The sequence below is a fragment of the Mus musculus genome, chromosome 12 (genome assembly GCF_000001635.26).
Source record: "Mus musculus strain C57BL/6J chromosome 12, GRCm38.p6 C57BL/6J".
Taxonomy (NCBI): Eukaryota; Metazoa; Chordata; class Mammalia; order Rodentia; family Muridae; genus Mus; species Mus musculus.
In genome coordinates, this window is record NC_000078.6 from 109,008,213 (window position 1) to 109,024,914 (window position 16,702).

At 48.6% G+C, this 16,702-nt stretch overlaps 1 protein-coding gene across 10 annotated transcripts in view; it reads left to right on the forward strand.

Moving 5' to 3' along the window:
* Nucleotides 1–16,702, forward strand: part of Wdr25 (WD repeat domain 25) — a 134,303-nt gene that overhangs the window by 114,061 nt on the left and 3,540 nt on the right. Inside the window, exons 5-6 of one of the 10 annotated variants that reach the window (XM_006515661.3) lie at nucleotides 2,468–2,615; nucleotides 3,019–3,142. The exons of 8 other annotated variants lie outside the window; for them this stretch is intronic. In XM_006515661.3, the coding sequence (XP_006515724.1) occupies nucleotides 2,468–2,615; nucleotides 3,019–3,142 (272 nt within the window). The remainder of the gene's footprint in view (nucleotides 1–2,467; nucleotides 2,616–3,018; nucleotides 3,143–16,702) is intronic. One more of the 10 variants, XM_011244056.3, reaches the window with a different exon arrangement.

Sequence of the window (16,702 nt, forward strand, 5' to 3'; positions counted from 1 at the left end):
CCTGGTTTGGTGGCCTCTGCAGTTTGATGACAGCTGGGACATGTCCCCATCCTCCTGTCCAGCCTGGAGAGCCTCTACACCTTCTACTGTGCTGCTTTCCAGGGCCAGGAACACCTGAGGGGCTGGCACATGACTGGCAGACCTTCAGTACTGTGGGACTAGGGACACCTGAGAGGCTCGCATATGACAGTGGCAGACCTTCAGTGCCGTGGGACTAGGGAGTGCCACTGGCCCTTCTGCTTCGTCCCTTTCCCTCATCGTCTGGATTCATAGTTTGAAATTTCACAGTGGCTAGTATGCTGCTTTTTCTGGGGGAATCTGGTCACAGTCACAGCAGGAAGCAGCTACTATCATGGAGTGTAGCATGGCAGGTCAAGTATCAGGCTGCAGATTTGTTACAGCAGTAGTCAGGCCTCAGGCTGGCTGTGTGGTCCTGAGCAGTATACACCGCCTCTCTGAGCCACAGTCCTCATCTGTACATGATGGTGCTAACCTTGACTTCCCGGAATGTCCATGAGGATTGTGGGTAATATGTGTGGCACACAGTAGGCGTTGTTTGCTCAGATGGTTACAGCAGACCCAGCCCTCCATGAGCTGGCTCACGGTGGTCGAGCTGTCTTCAGTTTGCTAACAGCGGGATAGATCTGTTCCTACAGCTGGGTGCACCCTGACTGCATCTGTGCAGTCAGCACAGGATGGTCACCCAGGGCAATGTCACGAGCAGCATAGGGAATCACAGGCTCTGGCCAATGTTTTCCTGCACCTTGGATGAATTTTTAAAAGGCAAAAGTGAATTAATTATTGCCAAGTAAGTGTGGGCACACAGACTGCATGGAGAGAGGCTGCGGTGGAATCTTCAGTGTCAGTGGTGTGGGGTGTCGCCCACGGTGCCCTGAAATTGCCACTCCACACGGAAGCCTGGCCAGTGACACTCTCATGCCAGGGAAGGAGCTACTCAGGCCCCAGGCATGGCCATGGCAGGAGTGGGTCCCGGCTTCTGTTTGCATCTGTTCCTCCCCTCATGGGACAGCTCCTTGGGCTGCACTGTGAGGGTCACACCAGGACGACCATGTAGGCAGGAGCAGCTGGAGGTCACTGGGATGTCCTGACCTTTTTTCTCCCTCTCACCCTGGGTGGACAGTGCTGGAGGCTGGTGTCACTGTGTCAGCTGGGTATCCACTGGGTGTCTGCTGGGTGTCTACTGGGTTAGGGGGCTGAAAGTCCTTGCCAGTCCTTGATGTGACTCAGCGGAGACCTTCACAATGTCAGCAGCCAGCTCCTTCCTCAGACCTATGGGGCCTACACCTCACACTTCTGCCTGAGTCCTATCAGTTTAGGTTCTTCCTTATGGGGCTTACAAACAAAGAAGGGCTGAGTGGCCGTGAAATAGAGGATGCAGGTTCATCTACACCAGGCCCAGATGTCACTACTAGGGAGGAAGCTGGTTCCTCCCTGTTGTCTCTGGAGGCCATGCAATGGAGATGACAGATCTCAAAGGGGTGAGCTAGTGATTTCATATAGGTACATTTAGGGGTTTTAAGGTATGCATAGGAGTTTCCCAGGTAACAAGTCACATTAGGGGCATTTTAGGCCTAAGGATAGTGTCAAGCAAGGATATCACAAATAAGAGAATATACACTAAAGGGTTGTGTGGCTAGAGACCACATAGTTTCTATGCATGCGTGTGTGTGTGTGTGTGTGTGTGTGTGTGTGCGCGCGCGTGTGCATATATACACATGCATGTGGGTGTACATGCTTATTCAGAGGAAGGTTAGGGAAGAATGTCAGAGCAGTGGTTGGAACTGGTCAGGACAGGGCCTCCACCCCAGCTATCTGTGGATTGTGCCCCAGAGCCAAACAAAGGGAGGCGTTGGATACTGGGACCTTCTCACATATCCTAGAGTGCTCTCAGTGCTCTCAGCTTGTCTCCGGGGAGCCCGCCCAGGCAGCTCATCAGTCACACCTAGGTGTGAAGGGGAAGGTGTCCTCCTGGCATATGGTTATTAACGTGCGCCATCTTTAAGCCTCATTAGGGAGTGTTAAATGCTAATGAATTTAGAGAGGGGTGTCTTGGGGCCTCTGTTTCCTTGGAAACATTTGAGAGCAGGTGCTTTATAATGAGCTGAACCTATTTTAAAAGTGAGCGGTGAGGGCTCTTTGATAGGCCAGCTCTCAGATGCTGATGGGCAAGTGTGCACAGAGCAGCGAAGAGCTGTGAGGCCAGTGGAGATGCGCCATGCTCTCTGGAATAGCATCTCTCTGGTGGTTTCTATAGAAACGGCCAGCACCTAGGTAGGAGAGCAGCCCAGCTCCAGGTTTGCTTACGCAACACTGGGCACACCCAGCATCAGAAGGCTGGATCCTGTGGGCACGGGACAGATGCGCATCGCCGCAGCTGTACCACGCGCGCGATATTAATTGTGTCTCTTCTCCACCTACCCCCGTCCCCACCCTGCCTATTATTCAGGCCCAGCTGATGAAAAGGAGAATGAACATTTGTGAAGTTAATTCCTCCCTGCAGAGCACGTTAAAGAAACTTTTCATTACTGAAAAATTTAAATATCCACTAAAGGAGAGAAGCTACTTAACGACCTGCACGGCAGCACTTCTGAGTGGTTAGGAGCGTGGCCAGCCTGGGTTTATTCTAATCCCACCCATTTCCCAATAGCCTCCGCCCTTCCCTTCCATCCCCTCTCCTCCCACTGGGTAATTTAGAAGCAAATCTCAGACATCCATTTTATTTGTAAATACTTTTTTTTTTTAAGATAAGGACTTCAAAATTATTATAATACCATTATCCACTCTAAGACTTCAGCAGTAATTCCTTAATACCATCAAATATCCAGTCTGTGTTCAGATTTCCCTATAGCCTCCTAATTTGCCTTAAATAGTTGCCCTGTTCAAATCAGGACCTAAACATTTGGTTGATAAGTCTCTTCAGTCTTGTTTAATCTGCAGGTTTTCCTTATAATGTATTTATGGGGTAATAAACGGGCTGCCTGTCCTTTCTTTCCCCAGTCTCTCCCCAGCGGTGCCAACTCACATATGCCTCTGGTCTCCGTGAGTCTCATGAGCCGCTCCATCCGGCAGCTCAACCCTGCCGTGTTACAAAGGTCTCCTGGGCAGCTGTGTTCTGTACCAGGTGAGCTCTTGCCACCCACCCAGACATATCATATGTGACACAGGGATCTCCCAGCTAAGGCTTTCTCTACAGGTACCAGTTACCCATGCTCAGCCGTGGCCCAGAGTGTCCAACGGGAAATCTCAGAAACCAACTGACCATTCTGAGTCTTAGGATGTCACACGGTCTCCTCCTGCCCACAGTACGCACACTGTGTGCCACCTGCCTGCCAGTCATCCTGCTGCTCTCTCAGTTTTCACATGGTCTTCTGTGGCACCCCCAGTGCTTGTGTCCACATAGCCATGGCTTACTTAATAGTGACCCCCAAATCCAAGAAGAGAGGTGTCAGCCACCCCACCTGTTGAAGTGAAGGTGTGAGGCACTTCCTTCAGGGGTGGGTAAAGCTGTCAGAGGAAGGAAGAGTCATGTGTGGAGCTTGCTGAGAGCCAGCCCTGTGGTTTAGTCTGTGCTCTCGTGCTGTGAAGAGACACCATGACCATGGCAACTCTTACAAAGGACGACATTTAGTAGGGGCTGGCTTACAGTTTCAGAGATTTAGTCCCCTATTGTCATGGTAGAGGCATGGCAGCATGCAGGCAGAGTGTTGAAGAAGAACCTGAGAGTTCTATGTCTGGATCCACAGGCAGAGAGATCCACAGGAAGAGAGTGAGCCTCTGGGCCTTGCTTGAGTATTTGAAACCCCAAAGCCCACCACTGACGTACTTCCTCCAGTAAGGCCACACTTACTCCAATAAGAACATATCTCCTAACTCTTGTCAAGTAGCACCACTCCTTAATAACCAAGTATTCAAGTATTCAATGGCCTGTGGAGGCCATTCCTAGCTGGACCCCTACACTCTAGTACATTAAGACATTTCAACACTGCATGATCTGTCTAGCTTTATTATGGTACATCCTTATTGTTTGCTCCATTTAGTGTTCAGTTATTGGTATTGATATCTCTTGGGATGTGATTTGTCTCACACAGGCTAAAATGGTATAGTGAGGTTGGAGGTTGGGGTGGGGGCGAGATGTGAGACCCTGGAGTGGAGGGGTCAGGAGTGAAATCACTGTTCGCAGACACAGGTCACAATGGCTCCTGGGAGAGTGAGTTGCTCACTGTTTGTTATTTTGTTTTTCAAGACAGGGTCTCTCTATGTAGCCCGACTGTCCTGGAACCTGGTATGTAGACCAGGATAGATTCCACCTCACAAAAGATGTCCTGCCTCTGCCCCTAACCCTGAGTGCTGAGACGAGAGTGGGCACCACTTGAATTTGTAAAATGTTATGTTGATATCGGATGATTTCCAGTTGGTTTCACTGCATTACAGGGTTTCTGTATTCTGTTCATAGGTTGTCTTGTCTATTAAAAAAAAACAAAACAGTAACCCTTGGATTTCTGTCATGAGTCTAACCCAGCTGTGATACGCCATCCTCAGATGTGGCTGGAGTCAAGTTGGCAATTGTTAAGGATTCTACATCCATGAGGATTATTGCTCCATACTTTATTTCTTGTCGACTTTTTGTGTGAGGTCAATGCTGTACTCAGGAAAGTCAACTGAGACTCCTCTTACATTTGTTAACTAGTCATGTTGGCTCTAGTTCCTTCATCCTGTCTTTCTTTCTTTCTCGCTCTCTTTTTTTTATTAGATATTTTCTTTATTTACATTTCAAATGCTATCCCCTTTCCCGGTTTCCCCTCCAAAAATCACCCTCCCCCCTATTGCCTTCCCCCTTCCTCCTGCTTCCCAACCCACCCACTCCTGCTTTCTGGCCCTGGCATTCCCCCACACTGGGGCATGCAGCCTTCCTAGGACTTGACTGAGTACTCAAGGCCATCTGAAGCTGCGTTTTCTAGTAGGAAGATGAAAAATGGTAATAATAACAGTAAAAAACATAATAAGTAACCAAATACAATAATATAATACCACACATAACAATATACAATAATATATCATAATAATGTAACACATACTGTATATAACAATGTGATATAATATATAATAATGTGGAGTTAGCATAGCTTCTCCCTTGATCCTTTCAAGGTAGTGTGGACATCATCTAAAATGGCTGGCTCTGCTGTCCCACGCATGTCCACAGAGCCTGTGTCTTTCCTTGCTACAGCAGCTGCCCGCTCTTCCTTCTGAGCGTGGCTCAGTGTCTTTCTTGTTTCAGGACCTCCTTACGACTTTCTTCCACTTGGGCCCACTGATGCATGTCCTCAGCTCTGGGAACTGTTTTTATTTGCTCCAGCTTCTGCTGTGTTCTTAGCTCCCTCTTCACACTGCCTTGTAGGCGTGGCTGACTGATCACAAACAGCGCATGTTTGAAGTATGAAGGAAGTTTCACAAACCTTGACATATATAGACATACATACATTTATATTTTTACGTGTATAAAAATGAGTGTAAAATAAAAAGGCCTTACCATGCAGCCCTGGCTGGCCCAGAAATCTCCATGCAGACTACAATAGCTTTGAACTGACAGCCTTTCCTCTGCCTCCTAAATGCGTGGGTTACAGGCATGTACCACCATGTCAGCTACCTACATTATAGCTATATAGAGTATTCATGCATCTAATATGCATCTCCATGTCAGAATAATTAATATGCCCATCACCTTCAGAAACTGTTGTGGCCCTCTGTTCACTTTGGTGAGTTCTATAGTTCCAGCTTTATTTTATTATTTATTTTTTTATTTTTTATTTTTGAGACAGGGGTTCTCTGTGTGTAGCCCTGGCTGTCCTGGAACTCACTCTGTAGACCAGGCTGGCCTTGAACTCAGAGATCTGCCTGCCTCTGCCTCCTGAGTGCTGGGATTAAAGGCGTGTGCCACCACGCCCAGAAAAACGTGTAGCCCAGGCTGGCCTCGAACTTGTGATCCTCCTGCCTCTGCCTCCTTCAGCAAATCCTACCGGCGTGTGCCACCACTACCGGCTTTATATTAAAGTTGGGTTCAATTAGAATTAAGTTTGTATATGGTCAAGGTTGGATGGGATTTTGTATTTCTAACTGTGGGTGATCTGTATTCCTGTAAGCGGCTCCTCTCGCTGCCCCTGTGTGGGTCTGTCTCCGTGCTCTGGGCTCCTTACCTCTCTATCTGAATTTCTGTGTGCCTCATAAGGAGTCTCAGGACTGGCTGGCACATGCTTCGTTCTTTGCTGTCTGACCTGCTCAGATTTTGATCTCATCCGAATCTGATTTACAATCACCTTGTCCAACTCTAACAGAACGAGACAAAGTCTACTTGAACTTTGCTATTGTGTGTGCAGTTGGGTGAGAAGGGAACTGAATGAGCCTGCGATGTCTGTCTGACCCAGGAGCACTCTTTGATACCCGTCAGAAATGCAGGTGGTTTTTCCTAGTTCCCGGTCAGGCTTATCCCTGAGTATTTACGATGTTGATCCTGTGATTGTAAGTCATAGCGAGTAACAAGCTTTGGAGCTAGTTTTCAAAATTTCAGTTTGTGATTGCTCATTGTTAGGGAAACAATAAGCCTCTGAATATTTGCCTTGGATTGTGCCGTTCTCCTACAGCCCCTGTTCTGGTGCGTTCTCTGTAAAAACAGGTAATCATGTCCCCTGGAGCCCCAGTCCCTTTACTTGTTCTTTTCCAGCTTAGATGGATCGACTTACCTACTAATAACTTATTTTTCCTTGCTCTGGGCCCTGCCTCAGACATGTCTAACAGTGTTGTCTGGCAGCCCTGAGAGTGGCCAGCCTCGCCTGGGTCCTGGATCCTAGAGGGAGGGCAGCGTTCTCCTCCCTGTTGCAGGACCACTGAATGGGCCCTTTTCTTGATGTGCTGTTCAGTTTCAGAAATTAGCCTTTTTTCCCCCCTTATTTTCTGAGATTTTTAAGTTGCAAGTAGTTGGCTTTTATTAGATACCATTCCTGCTTTGATGGACTTAATTGCATTGTGGGTTTGTTGTTGTTGTTGTTGTTGTTTTCGTTCGTTTCCTTAAATTCTGTCAAGGTGAGATTTGTCAGTTGATTTTCAAACATTAGCACACCCGTGTTTGTGGTGTAGACCTGCTGTCATCATGTCTTCCCTTTATGATCTGTGCATCTGCCACGAGGGTGTGGGTCTCAGGGTTCCTGGAACCTGCTGCGCGTGGGTGTGGTTGTTGGGGTGAGCTGGCAAGGGTGCCCTTCATCAGCTTTTTGAAGAAGATGTTCTAATTGATGTAAATGGTTGCTGGAACTAACCGGTGAAGGCACTTTGCATGAAGTTGTCTCCGAGCAAAGGCTTGGGAATGTATTCACTAAACCTATGACCTGTATTCCTCTGTGGGTGTGTCTTACTGTTGTTTCTCTCTCAAGATGGCTGCTCATTTCATCCAAGGTAGAAATGTGGATGGGATATTTGTCTTGATGGCATTTTATATCTGAATTATTGCCAGAGTCGTCTTCCTGTCCCACTCATCCCTGATGCCAGTAAGACACCCCACCCTCAGCAGGCCATTGAAGATTTACAAATGTCATCTTTCAAAGCAGCGTGTTTTGGTCTCACTTGGTTTTTGTTATTTGTTTTGCGTTCTGAAGAAACAGGAAATTCTTTTCTATCCTCTTTCCCCTCTCGTCCTCCCACTGTGGAATTTCATTTTCTTTTCTGTCTCCAGTTCCCTTCCACTGGAGCTGAGGTCATTGCCTGAGACTTTTTTTCTTCTATTCGATCAGCACTGCCAATTTCCCTGTAGACATCACATCTTTGCTGAACATTGCGGATGTATTGTGTTTTATGTTCATTCAGTTTGAAATACTTTCTCATTTCCTTTTTGATTTATTCTTGACCTGTGGATTATTTAAAAGTTTGTATTTAGATTCCCTGGACATGAGAGTTTTCCCCAAATGCCTTTGTTATTCGTTTCTAACTTAATTCCACTGGGGGTAGAGAATGTACATTGCATATTTTAGTCCTTTTAGATTGAGACTTGTTTGATCATCTAACGTGGTCTGTTTCATGCTGCCCTGTGTGCCACATACTCCGTTCTGTCAGCTTGGTTGGCAGTATTGGGTGGGTCTTCCATATTCTTTTTGTCTCTGTTATTTCTATAGGAGCAGCTATTGCTGTGGTTTGAATGTATGTTTTCTCATATTCACACTCTAGAGCATGAGCCCTTCGGTGATTGTCATGCTCATTTTTCTTGTTGCTGTGACTTGAGAAGAAGCAACTTAAGGAGGCTTTCCTCTGCTTCACAGTAGGGGATGGATAACCCTTTACAGTGGGGAGCACATGGTGGCCTGAGCAGGGGGGCTGGCTGGTCACATTGCATCTGCGGTCAGAAAGCAGACAGTGAACAGGAAGTAGAACAGGCATGGAATCTCCAGGCCCATCTGTCAGTGACCCACTCCCTCTAGCAAGTCTCTGTCTTCAGAAGGTTCTGCAGCCTTCCCTAATGGCCTCTCCATCAGGGGACCCAGTGTTCACACAGCCTACGAGGAATTCCACGTTCAGACAACAGTGATGTGTTTACAGATGGCTCCAGGGTTAGTGGGCCGGCTCAGTGGGTAACGTCAGTGGGTAAAGATGCCTGCCATGTCAGTCTGACAGTCTGAGTTTGACTCCCGAGACCGACCCACATGGAGGTGGCGGGGGAGGACCAGCCCCACAGAGTTGTCCTCTGCCTCGCACATGCAGGTGCTAACATGTGTGATATAAATCACAGTAGTAAATTGTAAAGCAATGTAAAATGAGAGGTTAGAGCTCTGGGTGGTGACTGTTAGGAGATGGAGGTTCTTTCAAGTGGCGTCAGAGGGGACTCGTCAGGACCTCCCTCTCTGCTCTTCCATGTCTCCTGCCCTGTGGAGACAGTGTTTGTCTCCTCTGCTCCCTCTGCCTGGTGCGATGGCAGGAAGGTGCAGAACCCTCACACACACTGTGTCTCCTGGTGCCTTGATCTTGGGCTTTCCAAACTGCAGAACTGTGAGAAATATCATTGTCTTATTCCACAGTTACCCATGGGACTAGAGCAAGGCGGCTGACGCTGGCGACTTAGAGCAGATCTGATTCCTTCGCAGTTCTCTTGGTTTGGAGTTCACTGCTTCTATTTGAAGTTCTGTACTAGTTGCCTGAGGGCTAGGATTCTTCTGTTCTGCCATGAACAAACGTTCCCCAAAGAAGCTGTGATGAAGGAACCTTCTGCAAACCCTGTTAGCACATTAAAGCGTTGGTGGCCGTGGGTGGGGAGGTTGGAATGTTGCAGGTCCACAGCCTAATTACAGTTTGTCTTGAGTGATCTTTATTCTCCTACATAGCCGTTCCTTGCCCATTTCTGTGTCAGACCTAATGTCCTGTGACTAACAGATAAAAACCTTCAGAATGTATTAACTTTAAAATACCCTAGTTTCTACTAACCAAAAGCCAGAGAATAATCAGATGGCATCCAGTGCCTGTATTTGGGGTTCTCTGATTTGCTCTTCTGTTTCTACAAAAACTTTATGAAACTGCTTCTTAGGGAACATTGGAGTAGAATTGAAGGAACTCTAAATCTGTGTTATAAGTTTGTTTGTTTTTACGTTAATCTCTATTTATTGTGTTCGGGCACTATGTGGCACTGTGTGCCACAGTGAAGGTGAAAGGGCAACTTGTGGGAGTCAAGTGTTCCCCTCTCACCATGTAGGTCCTCGGACTTGAATGCAATCCATCAGGCTTGGGAGCAGGCACCGTAAGCTGCTGAGCTGCCTTACCAGCCCTGTGCTGAGGAGTTCTTAGCAGCTGCCCTCCTCACTCATGGACCTCTTTTCCGGAAGACTTATATACAGACTTTCAACTTTACCGCCCCGTGATACATGGTTATTATCTTTGGTGGGCATAGCTATTTTTATAAAGTTGATAACAAAGCTTGTTGTACATCTCACTCATAAGCCCTGTTCTCTCGGGTTGCCTTTGTAAATGGCTTGGTTTGTCCAGAGAAAGCAGGACGGTCCTTCCAGGACCCCCATCACCCCATCACTTGTTAGTTGTTGGTTTTGTGTCTCTGTGATCAAAGCACACGACGAGGAGCAATCCAGAGGAGGGCCGATGGGCTCAGGCATGGTGGAGAGGGTGTGGCAGGGCCTCAGTAGTACTGGGAGTGGGAGAGACGTCCATCACAGCAGACCTGAAACAGGGAGGCCAGAAGCCAGGCCCGCCCCTGGTGCCCCTCTCCTGAAGGTCCCCTGCTCTCCCTAAATGACACAACTGGCAGGGGGGATAAGCACTTAAACCATGAGCCTGTGTGGCCTTATAACCCCAGCAGGAAGCCACCCGGTCCTGAGGTTTTCACCCTCAGGTCAGTGGGAACATCCAGGGTCCCATCCGTCCCGTAGGAAGCTGCTAGTGTGCTTGGCCTGTTCAGGTCTGGTAGTTTATGTCACAGGCCTGTGTAGTGTCCTAACACGAAGAATGACCTGGTCCTGGTTTGTCTTACCTGTCAGAAAGATCCCTGGGCCTAACTGGGCTCCCCTGGCCGCCTGGCAGAGCTGGCCGCCTGGCAGAGCTGGCCGCCTGGCAGAGCTGGCCGCCTTTGCTCTGCACACTCTGGAAGTCGAACTATCGGCAAGTGTCTGGGTTGTGGTTGTGAGATAAGCTGACAACTCCATCTCTTAACTGTTCCTCTTCTCCACATTGGCCCTCCCAGTGTTAACGCAGCCACGCTGGCTTTCATTTGATTAGCTTTAATACGGTGCGCCTTTCAACCAAGCACTTTGAGTCTATCTGTTTGGTTTGATTTAAAGTGGCTTTCTGGTGATGAGCTCGTTGAGTCTTTTTTTTTTTTTTTAATTTTCATTTATTTATTCTTGAAACAGGATCTGGCCTCAGACTCCTGGATCCAAGCAAGCCTCCTAAGCAAGTTGGCCTGCAGGTGGTGGCACTACATCTTGCTTTGCTGGAACTTCAGGGGAAACAAAATAAATCCAATGTTATAGGTTGTAGTTAGTGGTTTAAATAATTTATATACAAAGTGATTATCGTGTGGTTAAATTGGGCCCTACCGTTTACCGCTTCCCATTTTGTCTTGCTTTCCTTTGCTGTTCTTCTCCTGTCTCCTGTGGATTACGTGAGCATTTTCTGTTGTGTCATGGGCTGTTCCTTGGGTGAGTGCCCCCAGGGCTCACATCTACTGACCTCCTCCTTTCTCCTTTCTTTCTCCTTCAGGAAGCCCACTGATGAGATAGTTAAGGCTGTATTCGTTTTTACTTTGGCATAGCAATTGTGTCATAACGGCGGGCTTGCTTAGGATGCTTGCTGATAGTGAGGCTCCACTGTATGGTTTCACTGTCCTGCCAAGCTTTCTGTAGCTGCTCATTGGACTTCCCAGCCCACCAGCTACTGCTTGGGTTTCTTCAGCCTTTTGAGTTTGGTCCAGAGCTTTTAGTGAAACATCTAGATGGTAGGCAAGTGGAAGGGACCCTTCTGGGCTTGGTGCACTGCATTTCATCTTACCGTTGTGCAGTGGTCCCCTGCCCCCATGCTGAGATAGTTCCATGGTCTGAATAGAATTCCTCTGCAGTGCCATGTATACCACCAGTACTGTGTGACAAACTGTCCCCAAATGTGTGCCACAGCTATGGCAGTTCTTAAAGTCCTGGACTCTCACTAGTGCTGTTCTCGGGAGCCTCGCTGGGTCTAGGGACCACAGTCAGCTCTCTGGTAGCCTTCAGTGTCCTCTGCTGTCAGTGGACAGAGCTGGGCAGTATCGATTGTTTGGTTGGTTGGTTCTTTGAGACAGGCTTTTCTGTAGCCATGGATGTCCTGGGACCAGCTCTGTACATCAGGCTGGCTTTGATCTTAGAGATCCATCCACCTACCTCCCAGCCGGCCAGCAGTGTTTTTGTTGTTAAGACAGAATGCATCATCTCTCCTGACTCCCAGTTCAAGTGTAAGCTTGCAGGCTTTGTTCTTGCACTGCGTGATTATTTTAAACTTTTTTTTTTCTGGGAAAATTTTATTTGCATTTACCATGGCATTTTTCTTTTTGGTATTAGCAATCGATGGCTGGGAAATGCTCTAACCTTCTGGTAAGGTTTTTGTTGCTGTTGTTGTTGTTGTTCACAATGTATATCCACTCAGGACTGCCACCAGATTGCTGATTTTCCATTAATAACATGTATTCAACTAAGGAGCTGGCATTAAATTACCGTGCTTTAAATTCTCTTAAAAGCAATCCTATTTGTGCGGTTAACCTACCAAATCAATACTTGGTTAATTTGATTTGCTTAATTATGCCTTCACATTTTAAAAATTGCTTTTTAAGTTAATTTTGTAGTATAATTTAATTTAATAAAATATGTCCATGAGTTTAGAGAAAGGGTTGGCAACCAGAGCCTACAAGCCCCATCTGGCCTGTGACCTGCTTTTATATGGCCCCTGGGCTAAATGTGGGTTTTATGCCTGTAATCAACTCTAATATGCGCGCACTTGAGCTGTCTCTGCTGAGAGCGTGCTCACACACACAAAACACACACACACACACACACACACACACAGTACATACCGCAACAGTGACTGTACATGGTTCATGAAACCTAAACTGTCATCAGTGATCCTTATTCATGAGTGAAATCTACAAAGTAAGATCTTTTTTAAAAAGGATTTTTATTTAAATGTGCGTATGTGTGTGAGTATGTATGATGTATGTATGTATGTATGTATGTATGTATGTATGTATGCCACCAGTCACATGTGTGCAGGTGGCCAAGGAGGCCAGAAGGGGGTGTTGGATTTTCTGGGAGTTTCGAGCTGACGTGGATGCTAACAAGGAGGGTGTGGATGCTGAGGATGAAGCCTAGATCTTCAGGAAGAGCAATATGTGTTCTAACCACTGAGCCATCTCTCCAGCCCCCAGAGAAATAACCAAATAACCCTGGTAACTCCATCTCCCTCATTCTGTCCCCTTCCTCTACTGGTGAAATGTACTGCTTGATTTTTATTTTAAGCTTACATTCCTATTGTGCGCTTATTAAATGGGATCTCAAGCGTCTGCTGCTTTGTGACTAAGGATGACTTTGAACTTAGATCCCCTGGCCTTGACCTCCCAAGTGCGGAGATTTGAACGCGTGTGCACACCCCTCTCCGTCACCCTCTGCTCATTCCCTCTCTACCTCTGCAGCGGGGCTCTGAACATGGGGCCCTGGTGTTGGCTTTAGCAGGACAGGCTCCCTGGTGTTGCAACAGGCATGGCGGTACCCAAGTCCTCTCCGTGCTCTCCGTGGCGTACGCTGGGCTGTTCCCAGTTCTTCACTGTCTTTGACATCATGCTGACATCTTGGTGTCCTGCCCGCCCGTGCAGCTCTATAACCAGTTGTTGGGTGTGGGGTGGGTTGTGGGTTGCAGGGTGCCGCACGTCTGTAGTGTTGCCCTGGGTTGCCCGGCCCCTCCTCTCTGAGTCTGTGCATCTCTGCCAGCAGCTTATAGCATCCAACACCCTGACACCACCCAACAGAGGTGCTGTCAGACTCTGGGAGTTTGCTCATTTAATAGGCAAGGGATGACATTTAAGTTTGCTTAAATTGCTCTTGTTATAAGCAAGGTCGAAGCCATTTCCCTGTCGATGAGCTGCGTCCTCTCGCCATCTTCTGTGGAGCTCAGGCTTTCTCAGAGGCTGTCTTGTCTCAGAGGCTGCTGGTGTTGCAGATGGTAACCTTTGCATCTAATGCCCCTTACAAACGCCTCTCCCACGTGGCTGCCTGTTACTCGTTCGTTACTTATCTGCTCATTTTCTGCCTGTGAGTGAGCTGTGTTAGTTAGTTGCCACTTGGTCAGCCGGACTGGCCTCTCTCTCACTGCTCCTGGCTGTAAAATTGTGTCTGGGAAGTACCCCAAAGCCTGGCCCGTAGAGGAATCCAGTCACGTTGTCTTCTCTGATTTATGTTTTCCTTTGCTTTATTAGTATAAAGTTCTGTTGCTTCTCTAATGTCTACAGACATTTTAATGGTCATTCTCAAAGCTCTGTGACTGACTCGGCCTGAGGGACAAGCCCTACAAGCATGCTCTAGAGCTGGCATGTATAGACTGTCACATTCTCACACTTGAAGAAGCCCATATGCCTGATATCAGGGAAATGGAACAATCTGGGAGTGGAGACCTGGGCCATGGCCAGAACCTCACTGGAACAGCCCATTCGATCCGAGAGAGCCAGAGCCTCAAAGAGGCAAGGCTGTGCCTTGGTCGGCATGAACAGTCCATCGGAGTCCAGGTTGATTATCCACAGGCGGTCTTAATTCTCCAGCTATGACACAAGCTGTCGTCTACCTTCCCCACAGCCAGGCTTTTCCAGTGGGTCTGGGGTTGCCAGTGGAGGCTCTCCTCCTTGGCTCCAGTCCCGAGGTAGGGCGTGCCAGCTGCCCAGGTAATAATCAAGGTTGCCGTAAAACTCCCCAGCCTACAGGGTATGTCTCAGCGGGAAGGAAAGTCTGCCATGCGGTGAGGAGCACTCCGAAGGCTAGCTTCCTGCCCACAGCTGTGCCTCATTGGCAGGGTTCATCTGTAACACGGCCAGTTTCCCAGCCATTTGCTTTTATGGTGCCCTAATGAACTGTGCTATTTGTAGCCATTCTGAGAAGATGTGTGCCTTTTGTTCTGGTAGAGTTTACTTGGAAGGTGCAGGGTATAGGTAGTTCTGACATGCATGGCAGATGGCCCCTAGGTATGCCTTTCTAGGCTGTTGTCCTGAGTTAGAAAATACAGGGAGAGCCCCAGGTGCCTTCATCATCCCCTGGCCTAACCCAAGGAGGCTACAGGGCATGTGCTCTTAAGGCCACACATATCCCAGGGCACACATGGTGACCACTAACTGCTGTCCTCTATGACCTGGCCGGCTCTGCACGGATTCACCAGGGAGAAGGATCCAGGCCACCTGCAGAGATGTGTCTGAGAGGTGAGATGTGGCCAGAGCAGTTTCTTACTCTATAGTCACTGGTGTTCCTAGTTAGCTCTTGATGCCTGGCGACCTGGCCTGCGGTTGATGGAGACAGTTAGAGGGGAAGGGTGAGCGGAGGTATCTTAACATGGCCACACAGTCCCAAAGGGCATGGGAGAAGGGGTCTAAGGGTGGTGGGATTGGACTGTTTAGGGATGAACAGGGGCAGGGAAGACCCTCAGAGCCAGTTTGCTTGCTGACCCCTCTGCCCACCAGAAAGCAGAACTGTGCTTGAACATTGGGTGTTGGGTAAGCTTGTGGGGCAGATATTGGGGGCTGTGACATGTCCTGCCCTCCCCAGGTTCATGCCTAGCGGGGGTATATCTCAGCAGCAGTGTGGGACCTGGATGCCTTGTGGGCCTGTGCCCATGGATCCTGGTCTCGTGGGATGACACACAAGAAAGCAGGCAGCTCTTGTAGCTGGAGACGCTCCTAGAAGCATCTGTGAGGGGAAGACTGTGGCCCTGTCCTGCCTTCATGTCTCTGCAGGGCTGGCCTCTCCTCTTCAGGGCTTGGGGGTGGGTGGGTCTGATGTCACTCCAGTAGAAGCCTACTTGTGAAGAGGCCAAATCATTTGTTGCCCACGTTTGCCCCTAGTAACTTACAGAGGCAGGGACTGTCCAGCAGACACCCCAGTTGTGAGCCCCAAGGGAAGCAGCTGGGATGGGTGAGGCTTGGCCTCACCTCATTTGCTAGCCAGCGGAACGGATGACCCCAGATCTGTGTGTCTGCTGTAGCCACATGGTGGCGCCGAGAGAGCTGATAACCCTGTGACCAGTGCCTGTGGGCTGCCTGGGCTTCCCTTCCAGGCAGCAGGGGCTGGGTGGGCATCTCAGCCCTGCATTTGTCATCATGCCCTGCCCTGCCATGTGAGAGCTCATTCAGTGGAGGTGCCCTGAGTCCTTGTGCTGGACCCCGCTCGCTCGCTCGCTCCTACCAAACCCAGCATGTCAGAGCAGGACTCGTGGAAGACAGTGCAGGGCATGGTTCCCCTCGTTTAGGAGAGGAGGCTGGGAGATACCAGGGATGATCCCTAGAAAATAAAGCACATCTTTAAAAGTCAAATGCATTCTGCTGGGTGGTTGTGGCACGGGTCTTTAATACTGGTACTTGGGAGGCAGAGGCAGGTGGATCTCTGTGAGTTCAAGGCCAGCCTGGTCTCGAGAGCAAGTTCTAGGAAATAAAAATCAAAACCAATGTAAGCTGTGTTCTGAGACTTGAGTCCTAAGAACGCTTGTTCCCTGTGTCACAGCTACTCGTCCAGGGACAGTAGTCCAGGTTTTGTAGCTGTGAGTTACGTGACACATTCAGGCCCTCTCAGAGGAATGATACCATCGTTGCTGGATGGCACTATTTATTAGGTACTGAGGACGAGGTGGGAGCCCCCGTCCCTAATGTGAGTTCACTGTATATTGCTGCTGTTGAGGGATCCTGTCAGCCCAGGAAACAACTGCTGCTCATTGTACCACATACTGACAGAGACGGTGGACATAACCAGCAGGTCAGCTTGCATCTGACAGGTCATTGGTTCCCAAGAGCAAACAGCTATGGCCTGGTGAGGCTGGAAAGTCACAGGGAACCATCTATGCTGGGGCTGTGTGGAGTGTGTATAGCCCAGAATAGGTTCACTGGCCCTGCCCATCCTGAGTACTACCTAACACTCCTTGGCTTTCCCTGGGT